This window comes from Oncorhynchus masou, chromosome 23, assembly GCF_036934945.1.
Source record: "Oncorhynchus masou masou isolate Uvic2021 chromosome 23, UVic_Omas_1.1, whole genome shotgun sequence".
Classification (NCBI taxonomy): Eukaryota; Metazoa; Chordata; class Actinopteri; order Salmoniformes; family Salmonidae; genus Oncorhynchus; species Oncorhynchus masou.
In genome coordinates, this window is record NC_088234.1 from 18,755,585 (window position 1) to 18,773,898 (window position 18,314).

At 44.0% G+C, this 18,314-nt stretch overlaps 2 protein-coding genes and 1 long non-coding RNA gene across 6 annotated transcripts in view; 2 read left to right on the plus strand and 1 right to left on the minus strand.

The window, feature by feature from the left end:
* Nucleotides 1–17,983, plus strand: LOC135510503 (uncharacterized transmembrane protein DDB_G0289901-like). The gene is made up of 2 exons (XM_064931498.1): nt 1–2,932; nt 15,079–17,983. Exon 1 carries the CDS (start codon nt 1–3, stop codon nt 2,023–2,025), a length of 2,025 nt encoding a protein of 674 aa, XP_064787570.1. The 3' UTR covers nt 2,026–2,932; nt 15,079–17,983.
* Nucleotides 9,396–10,664, minus strand: LOC135509931 (uncharacterized). The gene is made up of 2 exons (XR_010451021.1): nt 10,514–10,664; nt 9,396–10,122 (listed from the first exon to the last, which is right to left on the minus strand). It is a non-coding gene; the product is annotated as an uncharacterized LOC135509931 (long non-coding RNA).
* The window catches only part of LOC135510502 (uncharacterized transmembrane protein DDB_G0289901-like), an 18,354-nt gene continuing 12,676 nt past the window's right edge, over nt 12,637–18,314 (plus strand). For 2 of the 4 annotated variants that reach the window (XM_064931495.1, XM_064931496.1), the window contains exon 1: nt 12,637–15,639. In XM_064931495.1, coding sequence (XP_064787567.1) covers nt 12,708–14,732 — 2,025 coding nt within the window. In that variant the 5' untranslated portion in view covers nt 12,637–12,707 and the 3' untranslated portion in view covers nt 14,733–15,639. Of the gene's footprint in view, nt 17,984–18,314 lie in introns of those variants that run through there. The other 2 variants (XM_064931494.1, XM_064931497.1) reach the window with 2 other exon arrangements.

The following is an 18,314-nucleotide window of genomic DNA, read 5'->3' on the forward strand; positions in this document are numbered from 1 at the left end:
ATGTCAGGTGGAAACAGTAAGGAAGAGGATCAGAGGTCAGGTGGAAACAGTAAAGAAGAGGATAAGAAGTCAGGTGGAAACAGAGGAGAAGATGATAAGATGTCAGGTGAAAAAAGTAAGGAAGAGGATCGGAGGTCAGGTGGAAACAATAGAGAGGATGATAACAGGTCCGGTGGAAACAGAGGAGAAGAAGGTGTTGAGAGGTCAGGTGGAAACAGAGAAAAAGATGATAAGATGTCAGGTGGAAACAGTAAGGAAGAGGATCAGAGGTCAGGTGGAAACAGTAAAGAAGAGGATAAGAAGTCGGGTGGAAACAGAGGAGAAGATGATAACAGGTCTGGTGGAAACAGTAGTGAGGATGATGACAGGTCAGGTGGAAACAGAGGAGGAGAAGGTTATAAGAGGTCAGGTGGAAACAGTGTAGAAGTTGATACAAGGTCAGGTGGAAACAGTGTAGAAGATGGTAAGAGGTCAGGTGGAAACAGTAGTGAGGATGATGACAGGTCAGGTGGAAACAGAGGAGGAGAAGGTTATAAGAGGTCAGGTGGAAACAGTGTAGAAGTTGATACAAGGTCAGGTGGAAACAGTGGAGAAAATGGTAAGAGGTCAGGTGGAAACAGTAGTGAGGATGATGACAGGTCAGGTGGACACAGAAGAGGAGATGGTGATAAGAGGTCAGGTGGAAACAGTGAGGTAGAGGATAAGAGGCCAGGTGGAAACAGCGGAGAATATAATAAGAGGCCAGGTGGAAACAGTAAGGAAGAGGATAAGAGGCCAGGTGGAAACAGTAAGGAAGAGGATAAGAAGTCAGGTGGAAACAGAGGAGAAGATGATAAGAGGTCAGGTGGAAACAGAGGAGAAGTTGATACAAGGTCAGGTGCAAACAGTAGTGAGGATGATGACAGGTCAGGTGGAAACAGTAGTGAGGATGATGACAGGTCCGGTGGACACAGAAGAGGAGAAGGTGATAAGAGGTCAGGTGGAAACAGTGAGGAAGAGGATAAGAGGCCAGGTGGAAACAGTAGGGAAAAGGATAAGAGGTCAGGTGGAAACAGTGATGAAGAGGATAAGAGGCCAGGTGGAAACAGTAGGGAAAAGGATAAGAGATCAGGTGGAAACAGTGGAGAAGATGGTAAGAGGTCAGGTGGAAACAGAGGAGGAGAAGGTTATAAGAGGTCAGGTGGAAACAGTAAGGTAGAGGATAAGAGGCCAGGTGGAAACAGTGGAGAAGATGGTAAGAGGTCAGGTGGAAACAGTGTTGAAGTTGATACAAGGTCAGGTGGAAACAGGTGTGATGTCAGGTCCGGTGGACACAGAAGTGGAGAAGGTGATAAGAGGTCAGGTGGAAATAGAGGAGAAGATGATACAAGGTCAGATGGAAACAGTAGTGAGGATGATGACAGGTCCAGTGGAAACAGAAGAGGAGAAGATGATAAGAGGTCAGGTGTAAACAGTGAGGAAAAGGATAAGAGGTCAGGTGGAAACAGTGGAGAAGATGGTAAGAGGTCAGGTGGAAACAGTGAGGAAGAGGATAAGAGGCCAGGTGGAAACAGTAGGGAAGAGGATAAGAAGTCAGGTGGAAACAGAGACGAAGATGAGAAGAGGTTAGGTGGAAACAGTGTAGAAGTTGATACAAGGTCAGGTGGAAACAGTAGTGAGGATGATGACAGGCCCGGTGGACACAGAAAAGGAGAAGGTGATAAGAGGTCAGGTGGAAACAGTGAGGAAGAGGATAAGAGGCCACGTGGAAACAGTGAGGAAAAGGATAAGAGGTCAGGTGGAAACAGTAGTGAGGATGAAAATAGGTCTGGTGGAAACATTGAAGAAGAAAAGAGGTCCGGTGGAAATGGTAGAGAGGATGATAACAGGTCCGGTGGAAACAGAGGAGGAGAAGGTGTTGAGAGGTCAGGTGGAAACAGTAAAGAAGAGGATCAGAGGTCAGGTGGAAACAGGGGAGAAATGATACAAGGTCAGGTGGAAACAGAGGAGGAAAAGGTTATAAGAGGTCAGGTGGAAACAGTGTAGAAGTTGATGACAGGTCCGGTGGACACAGAAGAGGAGATGGTGATAAGAGGTCAGGTGGAAACAGTAAGGTAGAAGATAAGAGGCCAGGTGGAAACAGTGGAGAAGATAATAAGAGGTCAGGTGGAAACAGTGTAGAGGATGATACAAGGTCAGGTGGAAACAGTAGTGAGGATGATGACAGGTCCGGTGGAAACATAAGAGGAGGAGGTAAGAGGTCAGGTGGAAACAGAGGAGGAGAAGGTTATAAGAGGTCAGGTGGAAACAGTGTAGAAGTTGATACAAGGTCAGGTGGAAACACGTGTGATGACAGGTCCGGTGGACACAGAAGTGGAGAAGGTGATAAGAGGTCAGGTGGAAACACTGAGGAAGAGGACAAGAGGCCAAGTGGAAACAGAGGAGAAGATGATACAAGGCCAGATGGAAACAGTGAGAAAAAGGATAAGAGGTCAGGTGGAAACAGTGTAGAAGATGGTAAGAGGCCAGGTGGAAACAGTGAGGAAGAGGATAAGAGGCCAGGTGGAAACAGTAGGGAAGAGGATAAGAAGTCAGGTGGAAACAGAGAAGAAGATGATAAGAGGTTAGGTGGAAACAGTGTAGAGGATGATACAAGGTCAGGTGGAAACAGTAGTGAGGATGATGACAGGTCCGGTGGAAACATAAGAGGAGGAGGTAAGAGGTCAGGTGGAAACAGAGGAGGAGAAGGTTATAAGAGGTCAGGTGGAAACAGTGTAGAAGTTGATACAAGGTCAGGTGGAAACACGTGTGATGACAGGTCCGGTGGACACAGAAGTGGAGAAGGTGATAAGAGGTCAGGTGGAAACACTGAGGAAGAGGACAAGAGGCCAAGTGGAAACAGAGGAGAAGATGATACAAGGCCAGATGGAAACAGTGAGTAAAAGGATAAGAGGTCAGGTGGAAACAGTGGAGAAGATGGTAAGAGGCCAGGTGGAAACAGTGAGGAAGAGGATAAGAGGCCAGGTGGAAACAGTAGGGAAGAGGATAAGAAGTCAGGTGGAAACAGAGAAGAAGATGATAAGAGGTTAGGTGGAAACAGTGTAGAAGTTGATACAAGGTCAGGTGGAAACAGTAGTGAGGATGATGACAGGTCCGGTGGACACAGAAGAGGAGAAGGTGATAAGAGGTCAGGTGGAAACAGTGAGGAGGAGGATAAGAGGCCAGGTGGAAACAGTGAGGAAAAGGATAAGAGGTCAGGTGGAAACAGTGGAGAAGATGGTAAGAGGTCAGGTGGAAACAGAAAGGGAGAAGGTTATAAGAGGTCAGGTGGAAACAGTGTAGAAGTTGATTACAGGTCTGGTGGATACAGAAGAGGAGAAGGTGATAAGAGGTCAGGTGTAAACAGTAAGGTAGAGGATAAGAGTCCAGGTGGAAACAGTGGAGAAGATAATAAGAGGTCAGGTGGAAACAGTGTAGAGGATGATACAAGGTCAGGTGGAACCAGTAGTGAGGATGATGACAGGTCCGGTGGAAACATAAGAGGAGAAGGTGATAAGAGCTCAGGTGGAAACAGTGTAGAAGTTGATGACAGGTCCAGTGGACACAGAGGTGGAAACAGAAGAGGAGAAGGTGATAAGAGGTCAGGTGGAAACAGTGAGGTAGAGGATAAGAGGCCAGTTGGAAACAGTGGAGAAGGTTATAAGAGGTCAGGTGGAAACAGTGAGGTAGAGGATAAGAGGTCAGGTGGAAACAGTGAATAAGATGGTAAGAGGCCAGGTGGAAACAGTGAGGAAGAGGATAACAGGCCAGGTGGAAACAGTGAGGAAAAGGATAAGAGGTAAGGTGGAAACAGTTGAGAAAATGGTAAGAGGTCAGGTGGAAACAGTGTAGAAGTTGATGACAGGTCCGGTGGACACAGAAGAGGAGAAGGTGATAAGAGGTCAGGTGGAAACAGTGAGGTAGAGGATAAGAGGCCAGGTGGAAACAGTGGAGAAGGTTATAAGAGGTCAGGTGGAAACAGGTGTGATGACAGGTCCGGTGGACACAGAAGAGGAGAAGGTGATAAGAGGTCAGGTGGATACAGTCAGGAAGAGGATTAGAGGTCATGTGGAAACAGAGGAGAAGATAATAAGAGGTAAGGTGGAAACACTGAGGAAGAGGATAAGAGGCCAGGTGGAAACAGTGGAGGAGATGATAAGAGGTCAGGTGGAAACGGAGGAGAAGATGATACAAGGTCAGATGGAAACAGTAGTGAGGATGATGACAGGTCCGGTGGAAACAGTAAGACATAGGATAAGAGGTCAGGTGGAAACAGTGAAGAAGATAATGAGAGGTCAGGTGGAAACAGATGAGAAGATGATAAGTGGTCAGCTGGAAACAGAGGAGAAGATGATATTATGTCAGGTGGAAACAGTAGAGAAGAAGGTGATAAGAGTTCCGGTGGAAACTGATGGGGGAGAAGGGGTTTAGAGGTCAGGTGGAAACAGTAATGAAGAGGATAAGAGGTCAGGTGGAAACAGAGGAGAAGATAAGAGGTCTTTTTGGGGGAAACTTTCTGCAGTTTTGTGGAAAATTTTAGACAAACTCAATAATGTGACACAAAATGTTGCCAGAAGTTTGGAAATGTTTGCCACTAGTGGTGAATCTGCGGCAAACCTTTGGCACCGGTAATATGTATTGCCACTAGTAGCAAACAGTTCGCCACAGTTTATTTTCTTGCAAACAATTCTCTTAAGATTCTATTTGATTCTGTGGCAAACATGTGGCAACAATATTTATTGCCTTGCCACTAGTGGCAAACAGTTTACCAGAAGCCATTTCGGGTGAGCACACGAGTTCCAAGACCAGGAATCGTTGATGACCAATCATGGGGTTTACAAAAATAGTTTGGAAAATGGAAACCAAGTTATCTAGCACGCTACCTACCAAAGTTTGCCGCAACAAATTCCTTTTTGTTACGTTAATTAAACTTCCTAATAAACTTTAAAATTTTTAGCTGATTATTATCACTGAGAAGAATATGAATGTCATACAGTCAATGGCTCTGTATTTCTACATTGTTTAGAGGTCTACTTTAAGCATGAGACACATTTCAGCCAGCTTCCTGTTACAGTATTACTACATCCCATACATCCAGTACTGCCATTTGATGTACACCTTGATCTGAAATACCAGTTTTGACATGACAATGAACACATGGCTAAACACACAAACATATCTGGTACCAGGCTAGTCTACCACTGAGTAAATAAGAAACACTCTTTCCACAACAGAAGGAAGAAGAGGTCGCCAGATTATATATAATGCTGCTCCATATTGAATGACTTGCTAGGTGTCAGTAATTGCCTCTTACATCAGAACACCTGACAACGCCTGGCCTTTGACCCTACCCCTCCTCTCCAGTACCAGGGGTCAGTACAGACCCCACTGTGGCTGCAGTCCTGAGGGTCAATTCTGCTGTCTGTCTCCTGGCTGCCCTGATGGTGGACTACAGGAGGTACGACTCCTCCAGAGTCACGGTGCAAGCTGTCCCTGAGGCCCCCAGTGTCGTGCAGTTGCACTTGACTCAATGTGATGTGAATGACTGCTGATGGAAATTCAGAATCCATTAGGGATTTTTTTGTTTGTTTATTGTCTGAACTTAAAATTAATTTCATGCATGCTCAGAAATTGTTGAGACTGTCAACAAGATATGTATCGTTCGCGCATACATTTTTGATAAAAGCACCAAATTTGGAAGAGATGTAGATTTGTGTTCCTTGAAAATATTTATATCTGGCGCCACCCCATGACTTTGCACAAGTTTGCTGACAACACCACGGTTGAAGGCCTGATAACCAACAACGACGAATCAGCCTATAGGAAGGAGGTAAGTGAACTGGCATTGTGGTATTATGAACACAACCTCTCCTTCAACATCAGCAAAACTTGACTTCAGGAAGCAGAGGAGAGAACATGCCCAAATCCACATCAACAGGACTGCCATAGAGAGAGTGACGAATTCTAAGTTCCTCGGCATCCACATCACCGAGGACTTGTCATGGACCAACAACACCACCCCTACCTTGTCACAACACAACTGATTGGCTCAAACACATTAAGAAGGAAAGAAATAACCAATAACCAAGACGTGCACGCACTGACCGACTGGCAAGTGTCTTCACTGACATTTTCAACCTCTCCCTGTCCGAGTCTATAATACCAACATGTTTTAAGCAGACCACCACAGTGACTGTGCCCAATAAAACTAAGGTAACCTCCCTAATTGACTACCAACCTGTAGGACTCACGTCTGTAGCCATGAAGTGCTTTGAAAGGCTGGTCATGGCTCACATCAACACCATTATCCCAGAAACCCTAGACCCACTCCAGTTTTTATTTATCCGTTATTTTACCAGGTAAGTTGACTGAGAACACATTCTCATTTGCAGCAATGACCTGCGGAATAGTTACAGGAGAGAGGAGGGGGATGAATGAGCCAATTGTAAACTGGGGATTATTAGGTGACCGTGATTGATGGTTTGAGGGCCAGATAGGGAATTTAGCCAGGACACCGGGGTTAACACCCCTACTCTTACGAGAAGTGCAATGGGATCTTTAATGACCCTTTAATGATCCAATATACACACTGCCCCAACAGATCCACAGATGATGCAATCTCTATTGCACTCCACACTGCCTTTTCCCACCTGGACAAAAGGAACACCTATGTGAGAATGCTGCTCATTGACTACAGCTCAGCATTCAATAGTGCCTTCAAAGCTCATCAATAAGCTAAGGACCATGGAACTAAACACCTCCCTCTGCAACTGTATACTGGACTTCCTGATGGGCCACCCCAGGTAGTAAGGGTAGCTAACAAACATCCACCATGCTGATTCTCAACACAGGGGCCCCTGAGGTGTGCTTGCTCAGTCCCCTCCTGTACTCCCTGTTCACTCATGACAACACGGCCAGGCATGACTCCAACACCATCATCAAGTTTGCAGATGACACAACATTGGTAGGCCTGATCACTGACAACGACGAGACAGCCTATAGGGAGGAGGTCAGAGACCTGGCCGTGTGGTGCCAGGACAACAACTCTCAACGTGATCAAGAGAAAGGAGATGATTGTGGACTACAGGAAAAAGAGGATTGAGCACACCCCCATTATCATTGACGGTGCTGCAGTGGAGCAAGTTGAGAGCTTCAAGTTCCTTGGTGTCTAGACATCACCAACAAACTAACATGGTCCAAGCACACCAAGACAGTCTTGAAGAGGGCACGACAAAACCTATTCCCCCTCAGGAGACTGAAAATATTTGGCATGGGTCCTTAGATCCTCAAAAGGTTCTACAGCTGCACCATTGAGAGCATCCTGACGGGTTGTATTACTGTGTAATTTTAGCCTGTTGGTTTTAGATATTGTCTACACTATTCACAGAAACTATACTATCTTCTATATGTTTTCACAGATGATAGACATTCCTTTTAATGTAGTCATCACTAATCCAAATAAAGGATTAGTGTGACAGCTTTGATGTGTGACAGCTGGGATGTGTGACAGTTGTGATGTGTGACAGCTGGGATGTGTGACAGCTGGGATGTGTGACAGCTGGGATGCATCACTCTTCTAATTTCACCAAGCTGGCATTGCTTGGAATTTTGTTTGTGTTGTGTTTATAGATTTGAACAGAACTAGTGTGCATCAGTTTTTATAATGAAATAATGGTAATGGCACTAACTAATGATCGCTATTCTCTCAGGCTGACTAGAGGTTTATAACCACAGAGTGCTGAGACCAAGGTACACTGACCTGGGATCCCATTCCTTTGACTATCACCATGGCAATAGATGTCACAAGTGTAGGCAGGAGGTAGTCCCAGGTTTAGAATTGCTGAATTCATTACAGCACTAATATATATATATATATATCTCTATAAAAAGTGTGAAGAAACCCAAAGTGCAAAATAACAAGGTACTCAGGAATTAGTGGCAGCGATTCATCTCAGGAAAACAAACAACAATGACAGACAAAGACAAATGACAAAGGGAGTATATATAGAGTGATAGAGTGGGGATTGGAGCCAGGTGTGTGTAATGATGACGAGACAAGTCCAGGGTTGATGAGTTTAGGGCGTTTGCCAGCAGCTGGTTCGGCAGCGAGTAGGCCGACGACTCCAAATGCCTGAGCTGAACAGGAGGGGGAGCCAAAGCGAAGGCTGGTGTGACAATGGAACACAAAATGGTAAGACAAAACATCAAAATTAAAAGCTGTTTTCTTGTTGAAAATATATAAATACGTGATCAAATCTGAAAGGCAATCTACAGAGAAATCAGTTACTGATTGTACAAAAATCTCTGAGTGGGGTAATATCTGATCATGTGATTGACTACACCGGATACCTGGCCATATGCTGCTGTAGCTGGCATTTCCCTGGTTGGCGCATGCTCCCTCCCCTATCAGTTGACCTATTTTAGCTTTCCATCCGTCCTCTTTGTTCTCGGATTTATCATGAGTTACACACAGATGAAAATACATCAAAGAGAAATAGTGCTCATTACCTGGTTGCCACACCAATAAAACAACTCTTTATTAAGATATCTTACAGTAACAATGACTCTTACGAACAATCTACAAATGATCCTTACCTCATACTGAGCCATGATGGAGAATGCCGGGATTCCATAGCAATCAAATGGGCCCCTAAATTTGAGAACAAACCAAAACTTTATCCCTTTGTATATCAAAACTATTGCATCATTAACATCAATATTTCATTAAATGTGTTTGTAAAAACATGAACTCTTTTGATGACCTTGTACCCAGTCTTATCTGACTTCAGCCCCATTAGTAAAGAACTTGTGTCGTCTTATGAGGACCAATAGACTAATAGATGGACATTGCATCATTGTATCTCATAGCATCTGTGAGAGCACGGGCAGTGCCATTGAGGCCATCTCCATTTTGAAGTAGTCCATTTTCTTATTTTACTACTTCTATGAGTTGGTAAACAAACTGAAAGGGTGCATACTGCCACCTGGAGGGTGTTATTTGAACAGGTACAGTATAAAGTCAAGGTTATGGAATGTTTGCTCACAAATATAATTAATTGGCTGATCCCACCTGATGACCCGGGTGGAATCATGGGGTCCTTCCTGAACCCATAAGAAGTCCCACCCAGATGACTCCTCCAAAATGGGAAAGGTCCTCAATGGTGCTTCCCATGCTAAAACAAGCTTTTGGCCACTAGAGTCCTCTATCTATCCCTATGTGAGGACCAGACCTCAGTGAACCAGGTTTCATATGGTAGCATCATGTACTTTATCATAGCATGTCAATCTGCCCAGGGGTTAAACAGGAACTTCTGTTTCCTTCTATGAATGCAAAGTTGGTCTATAATTCATATTCATTGTACAATGTTAACAAATACTCAGACATAAACACATCATTTAATATAAGATATAAATGTTATTACACCAACAGACTTAGATGGACATAGATGGACATTAGCAGTAGGACTTTAGAACGTTGATAAAAGTAAAGTAACAATTTGATAATAAAGATACTACAAAATAATATTATGCCACTTATACAATTACCTCATTCATCATTCTCAACAATACATTTCTGAAATATCTTGAATCGATTTTTGTTGATTACTGTATTACTATCTTAACATATCTTGTGAGAAGTGTATTGGATCAGATGGCTCATGGGAAGGAAAGTGAAAAATATATATGCATAAAGTCTTCAATTACCACTCCAGGTGGGTATGGAGGTCTGCCTGGGGGCAACACCAGCAGAGCAGGCTTTGTATGGTGAGCTGGTCTTCATGCACTCAGATTTGAGCTTAAGGCACACAAAACAGAACTCTTTCTCGCAACGCGGGCAGAGTAAATTCTTACAAGCGGTCATGTCATGCTCCAATAGTGCACCACAGGTGGGACAGGCACGCATGGAGGGGCAGGCAGTGACCCCATGTACCTGAGGCAAGGCAACAGTTGGACAGTTCTGCAGCAGATGCAGCCTCTGGTCAGAGTGTGGCCCCGGACATTTTAACTGGTTCAGGTTTTTAAACAATTTGGACAGTGACTTTGGGATGGCCGCGTAACCAAAGGACATCTCTGCCCTCAAGGTTTCAGGAATATCATCCAAAGCTGAGACACAACAACAACGAAAACAGTGATAAAAATGTATCCTTGGGACAAGTGGTGCATGAGAATGTACAAATGACACGGGAACAGAACGGGACAAACCTACATGAATGGAATCCAGTTTCAATGAATGCGGCCAAATTATTTACGACACAGAGACCAAGCATATACAGTATGTGATTATGTTCCCTTCAACATTCCATTCCAGATGATAAATTACATTTAATTTCATTTTAATTAGATAATAGTCAACATGATAGATATGTTCCTAATGCCTTTATATGAGGTACTTTCAAGATACAATCTACACTGTCTGGCCACAGTTGACTATACAGTTCATATATTTTTCAAAGCATTGCCTTTTAATCATAAGAGAGGCATAAAGAAGCCTTACAATTGTCATCCTGTCTGTTGACAAACTTGAGTGTCCTGTCACCGGGGTCATAGCTCTTCTCGTCTCTTTGTCTCTCTCTGTCACTGCCTCATACACACAGGACAGACTATGAGATATGACTAAGGGAGGCAGGCTTGCTTTCACTGGAAAGTCCCTTGGCCTTGTTTGTCAACATCAGTACGTTTGACTTTCGCTTTATAGCATTTACAAGAAGTCCAACCTCTTCTGCTTTCCTGTACCCAGGCACTGGAATTCCTTCCTCATGTCAGCACACAGGCACACCCTCATGTCCCTTTACACACGTACAGGCACAGCTGACTGTGGTACCATGGTTACCAGTCTGGTTAGCTATCATTCCCATCCTTGACACTCCTGTCGTGCTCTTTGGCATATGACACAGAGTACAAGGAGTGGAATGTGTTAGCTAAACTGACTGGTTCGCAGCCTTGATGAATGACAAACACTGACATTTCTACTCTTTGTCTAGTTGTAAAATAGACATTTATAGTAGAAAAGTTTGGTGCTTTCAAGCAGTGGTATATGAAATATCTTGAACTTAGATATTTCATTATCAAGCATTGTTCCCAAAACATCTCTCAGCCTGGCTTATACATTATTAATAGAAAAGTATGTGAGTTGGTGGATTCGGCTATTTCAGCCACACCCATTGCTGACAGGTGTATAGAATTGCGCACACAGCCATGCAATCTCCATAGACCTGAGACTGGGACGGAGATTTGTCTTCCAACAAGACAATGATCCAAAACATAAAGCAAAATCTACAATAGAATGGTTTAAAAATAAACATATCCAGGTGTTAGAATGGCCAAGTCAAAGTCCAGACCTGAATCCAATCGAGAATCTGTGGAAAGAACTGAAAACTGCTGTTCACAAATGCTCTCCATCCAACCTCACTGAGCTCGAGCTGTTATGCAAGGAGGAATGGGAAAAAATTTCAGTCTCTCGATGTGCAAAACTGATAGAGACATACTCCAAGCGACTTACAGCTGTAATCGCAGCAAAAGGTGGCGCTACAAAGTATTAACTTAAAGGGGGCTGAATAATTTTGCACGCCCAATTTTTCAGTTTTTGATTTGTTAAAAAAGTTTGAAATATCCAATAAATGTCGTTCCACTTCATGATTGTGTCCCACTTGTTGTTGATTCTTCACAAAAAAATACAGTTTTATATCTTTCTGTTTGAAGCCTGAAATGTGGCAAAAGGTCGCAAAGTTCTAGGGGGCCGAATACTCTCGCAAGGCACTGTATGCGTTTTGGAATGAAACTATTGAAGTTAATTTACTCAAATGTATCCAAATGCAGGTGTGATGAGAAAAAATAGAATATATTTTAATGTTGAATATATTCACCAACACAAATGCAACACTCAATATGTAATGCAGCTGCACTTTTAATTTCTCCCCCGCCCTGCCCCCCTCTTCCATATAGATTGCATTGGAACCAAACTTAAGGTAAAATGCACCCCTTTTCATCATTTTGTGTGTGTGTGCGTGTGTGTGTCCATAAAATTAGATATACTTGCCAAAGTTATGATCTTAAATCATATAATAATGCCCAATATGATTTTTTCTCACTTTAGATCACAAAGTGCTTATCTGCTTATTTATAGGACATGTAAGTTATCAAATATTACCTTTTTGATATGTTTTACTCCTCTTGTCATACAACCTAAAATATCAATATTCTTCAATTATTTTCTTATTGTTGTCTTCCCATTCTTCCATGATCTATTTACATCTGTAGCCCTAAATACAACATCATTTTTAGTTCTAGTTCTGTAGTATCAATTACTGTAAAACTGTGACACATATTGCAGGTGGATACAGACAAGAAGAGGATAAGAGGTCAGGTGGAAACAGAGAGGAAGATGGAAAGAGTGTATGTGGAAAGAAAGAAAAAGAGGGGGAGAAGAAGTTGTCAGGTGGAAACAGAGGAGACGAGGAGGGGAGCTCATGGTCAAAGAGAAGAGGAAATGAAAAGGATGCAGCTAAAAAGAGACCATGGATTGTAAATTGTATTTACTCATTCGTATCAACATTTGGACCATGGAGAAAAAGAGGAGAATATAAAATTGATGCAGATGAAAAGAAAGGAGATGGGGCAAAAGTACAGATGGAGAGAATGGAGATGGAGGGAAGGAGAGGTCAGGTGGAAACAAAGAAAAAGATGATAAGATGTCAGGTGGAAACAGTAAGGAAGAGGATCAGAGGTCAGGTGGAAACAGTAAAGAAGAGGATAAGAAGTCAGGTGGAAACAGAGGAGAAGATGATAAGATGTCAGGTGAAAAAAGTAAGGAAGAGGATCGGAGGTCAGGTGGAAACAATAGAGAGGATGATAACAGGTCCGGTGGAAACAGAGGAGAAGAAGGTGTTGAGAGGTCAGGTGGAAACAGAGAAAAAGATGATAAGATGTCAGGTGGAAACAGTAAGGAAGAGGATCAGAGGTCAGGTGGAAACAGTAAAGAAGAGGATAAGAAGTCGGGTGGAAACAGAGGAGAAGATGATAACAGGTCTGGTGGAAACAGTAGTGAGGATGATGACAGGTCAGGTGGAAACAGAGGAGGAGAAGGTTATAAGAGGTCAGGTGGAAACAGTGTAGAAGTTGATACAAGGTCAGGTGGAAACAGTGTAGAAGATGGTAAGAGGTCAGGTGGAAACAGTAGTGAGGATGATGACAGGTCAGGTGGAAACAGAGGAGGAGAAGGTTATAAGAGGTCAGGTGGAAACAGTGTAGAAGTTGATACAAGGTCAGGTGGAAACAGTGGAGAAAATGGTAAGAGGTCAGGTGGAAACAGTAGTGAGGATGATGACAGGTCAGGTGGACACAGAAGAGGAGATGGTGATAAGAGGTCAGGTGGAAACAGTGAGGTAGAGGATAAGAGGCCAGGTGGAAACAGCGGAGAATATAATAAGAGGCCAGGTGGAAACAGTAAGGAAGAGGATAAGAGGCCAGGTGGAAACAGTAAGGAAGAGGATAAGAAGTCAGGTGGAAACAGAGGAGAAGATGATAAGAGGTCAGGTGGAAACAGAGGAGAAGTTGATACAAGGTCAGGTGCAAACAGTAGTGAGGATGATGACAGGTCAGGTGGAAACAGTAGTGAGGATGATGACAGGTCCGGTGGACACAGAAGAGGAGAAGGTGATAAGAGGTCAGGTGGAAACAGTGAGGAAGAGGATAAGAGGCCAGGTGGAAACAGTAGGGAAAAGGATAAGAGGTCAGGTGGAAACAGTGATGAAGAGGATAAGAGGCCAGGTGGAAACAGTAGGGAAAAGGATAAGAGATCAGGTGGAAACAGTGGAGAAGATGGTAAGAGGTCAGGTGGAAACAGAGGAGGAGAAGGTTATAAGAGGTCAGGTGGAAACAGTAAGGTAGAGGATAAGAGGCCAGGTGGAAACAGTGGAGAAGATGGTAAGAGGTCAGGTGGAAACAGTGTTGAAGTTGATACAAGGTCAGGTGGAAACAGGTGTGATGTCAGGTCCGGTGGACACAGAAGTGGAGAAGGTGATAAGAGGTCAGGTGGAAATAGAGGAGAAGATGATACAAGGTCAGATGGAAACAGTAGTGAGGATGATGACAGGTCCAGTGGAAACAGAAGAGGAGAAGATGATAAGAGGTCAGGTGTAAACAGTGAGGAAAAGGATAAGAGGTCAGGTGGAAACAGTGGAGAAGATGGTAAGAGGTCAGGTGGAAACAGTGAGGAAGAGGATAAGAGGCCAGGTGGAAACAGTAGGGAAGAGGATAAGAAGTCAGGTGGAAACAGAGACGAAGATGAGAAGAGGTTAGGTGGAAACAGTGTAGAAGTTGATACAAGGTCAGGTGGAAACAGTAGTGAGGATGATGACAGGCCCGGTGGACACAGAAAAGGAGAAGGTGATAAGAGGTCAGGTGGAAACAGTGAGGAAGAGGATAAGAGGCCACGTGGAAACAGTGAGGAAAAGGATAAGAGGTCAGGTGGAAACAGTAGTGAGGATGAAAATAGGTCTGGTGGAAACATTGAAGAAGAAAAGAGGTCCGGTGGAAATGGTAGAGAGGATGATAACAGGTCCGGTGGAAACAGAGGAGGAGAAGGTGTTGAGAGGTCAGGTGGAAACAGTAAAGAAGAGGATCAGAGGTCAGGTGGAAACAGGGGAGAAATGATACAAGGTCAGGTGGAAACAGAGGAGGAAAAGGTTATAAGAGGTCAGGTGGAAACAGTGTAGAAGTTGATGACAGGTCCGGTGGACACAGAAGAGGAGATGGTGATAAGAGGTCAGGTGGAAACAGTAAGGTAGAAGATAAGAGGCCAGGTGGAAACAGTGGAGAAGATAATAAGAGGTCAGGTGGAAACAGTGTAGAGGATGATACAAGGTCAGGTGGAAACAGTAGTGAGGATGATGACAGGTCCGGTGGAAACATAAGAGGAGGAGGTAAGAGGTCAGGTGGAAACAGAGGAGGAGAAGGTTATAAGAGGTCAGGTGGAAACAGTGTAGAAGTTGATACAAGGTCAGGTGGAAACACGTGTGATGACAGGTCCGGTGGACACAGAAGTGGAGAAGGTGATAAGAGGTCAGGTGGAAACACTGAGGAAGAGGACAAGAGGCCAAGTGGAAACAGAGGAGAAGATGATACAAGGCCAGATGGAAACAGTGAGAAAAAGGATAAGAGGTCAGGTGGAAACAGTGTAGAAGATGGTAAGAGGCCAGGTGGAAACAGTGAGGAAGAGGATAAGAGGCCAGGTGGAAACAGTAGGGAAGAGGATAAGAAGTCAGGTGGAAACAGAGAAGAAGATGATAAGAGGTTAGGTGGAAACAGTGTAGAGGATGATACAAGGTCAGGTGGAAACAGTAGTGAGGATGATGACAGGTCCGGTGGAAACATAAGAGGAGGAGGTAAGAGGTCAGGTGGAAACAGAGGAGGAGAAGGTTATAAGAGGTCAGGTGGAAACAGTGTAGAAGTTGATACAAGGTCAGGTGGAAACACGTGTGATGACAGGTCCGGTGGACACAGAAGTGGAGAAGGTGATAAGAGGTCAGGTGGAAACACTGAGGAAGAGGACAAGAGGCCAAGTGGAAACAGAGGAGAAGATGATACAAGGCCAGATGGAAACAGTGAGTAAAAGGATAAGAGGTCAGGTGGAAACAGTGGAGAAGATGGTAAGAGGCCAGGTGGAAACAGTGAGGAAGAGGATAAGAGGCCAGGTGGAAACAGTAGGGAAGAGGATAAGAAGTCAGGTGGAAACAGAGAAGAAGATGATAAGAGGTTAGGTGGAAACAGTGTAGAAGTTGATACAAGGTCAGGTGGAAACAGTAGTGAGGATGATGACAGGTCCGGTGGACACAGAAGAGGAGAAGGTGATAAGAGGTCAGGTGGAAACAGTGAGGAGGAGGATAAGAGGCCAGGTGGAAACAGTGAGGAAAAGGATAAGAGGTCAGGTGGAAACAGTGGAGAAGATGGTAAGAGGTCAGGTGGAAACAGAAAGGGAGAAGGTTATAAGAGGTCAGGTGGAAACAGTGTAGAAGTTGATTACAGGTCTGGTGGATACAGAAGAGGAGAAGGTGATAAGAGGTCAGGTGTAAACAGTAAGGTAGAGGATAAGAGTCCAGGTGGAAACAGTGGAGAAGATAATAAGAGGTCAGGTGGAAACAGTGTAGAGGATGATACAAGGTCAGGTGGAACCAGTAGTGAGGATGATGACAGGTCCGGTGGAAACATAAGAGGAGAAGGTGATAAGAGCTCAGGTGGAAACAGTGTAGAAGTTGATGACAGGTCCAGTGGACACAGAGGTGGAAACAGAAGAGGAGAAGGTGATAAGAGGTCAGGTGGAAACAGTGAGGTAGAGGATAAGAGGCCAGTTGGAAACAGTGGAGAAGGTTATAAGAGGTCAGGTGGAAACAGTGAGGTAGAGGATAAGAGGTCAGGTGGAAACAGTGAATAAGATGGTAAGAGGCCAGGTGGAAACAGTGAGGAAGAGGATAACAGGCCAGGTGGAAACAGTGAGGAAAAGGATAAGAGGTAAGGTGGAAACAGTTGAGAAAATGGTAAGAGGTCAGGTGGAAACAGTGTAGAAGTTGATGACAGGTCCGGTGGACACAGAAGAGGAGAAGGTGATAAGAGGTCAGGTGGAAACAGTGAGGTAGAGGATAAGAGGCCAGGTGGAAACAGTGGAGAAGGTTATAAGAGGTCAGGTGGAAACAGTGAGGTAGAGGATAAGAGGTCAGGTGGAAACAGTGAATAAGATGGTAAGAGGCCAGGTGGAAACAGTGGAGAAGATGGTAAGAGGCCAGGTGGACACAGTGGAGAAGATGGTAAGAGGCCAGGTGGAAACAGTGGAGAAGATAATAAGAGGTCAGGTGGAAACAGTGTAGAGGATGATACAATGTCAGGTGGAAACGGTAGTGAGGATGATGACAGGTCCTCTGGAAACTTAAGAGGAGAAGGTAAGAGGTCAGGTGGAAACAGTGTAGAAGTTGATACAAGGTCAGGTGGAAACAGGTGTGATGACAGGTCCGGTGGACACAGAAGAGGAGAAGGTGATAAGAGGTCAGGTGGAAACAGTCAGGAAGAGGATTAGAGGTCATGTGGAAACAGAGGAGAAGATAATAAGAGGTAAGGTGGAAACACTGAGGAAGAGGATAAGAGGCCAGGTGGAAACAGTGGAGGAGATGATAAGAGGTCAGGTGGAAACGGAGGAGAAGATGATACAAGGTCAGATGGAAACAGTAGTGAGGATGATGACAGGTCCGGTGGAAACAGTAAGACATAGGATAAGAGGTCAGGTGGAAACAGTGAAGAAGATAATGAGAGGTCAGGTGGAAACAGATGAGAAGATGATAAGTGGTCAGCTGGAAACAGAGGAGAAGATGATATTATGTCAGGTGGAAACAGTAGAGAAGAAGGTGATAAGAGTTCCGGTGGAAACTGATGGGGGAGAAGGGGTTTAGAGGTCAGGTGGAAACAGTAATGAAGAGGATAAGAGGTCAGGTGGAAACAGAGGAGAAGATAAGAGGTCTTTTTGGGGGAAACTTTCTGCAGTTTTGTGGAAAATTTTAGACAAACTCAATAATGTGACACAAAATGTTGCCAGAAGTTTGGAAATGTTTGCCACTAGTGGTGAATCTGCGGCAAACCTTTGGCACCGGTAATATGTATTGCCACTAGTAGCAAACAGTTCGCCACAGTTTATTTTCTTGCAAACAATTCTCTTAAGATTCTATTTGATTCTGTGGCAAACATGTGGCAACAATATTTATTGCCTTGCCACTAGTGGCAAACAGTTTACCAGAAGCCATTTCGGGTGAGCACACGAGTTCCAAGACCAGGAATCGTTGATGACCAATCATGGGGTTTACAAAAATAGTTTGGAAAATGGAAACCAAGTTATCTAGCACGCTACCTACCAAAGTTTGCCGCAACAAATTCCTTTTTGTTACGTTAATTAAACTTCCTAATAAACTTTAAAATTTTTAGCTGATTATTATCACTGAGAAGAATATGAATGTCATACAGTCAATGGCTCTGTATTTCTACATTGTTTAGAGGTCTACTTTAAGCATGAGACACATTTCAGCCAGCTTCCTGTTACAGTATTACTACATCCCATACATCCAGTACTGCCATTTGATGTACACCTTGATCTGAAATACCAGTTTTGACATGACAATGAACACATGGCTAAACACACAAACATATCTGGTACCAGGCTAGTCTACCACTGAGTAAATAAGAAACACTCTTTCCACAACAGAAGGAAGAAGAGGTCGCCAGATTATATATAATGCTGCTCCATATTGAATGACTTGCTA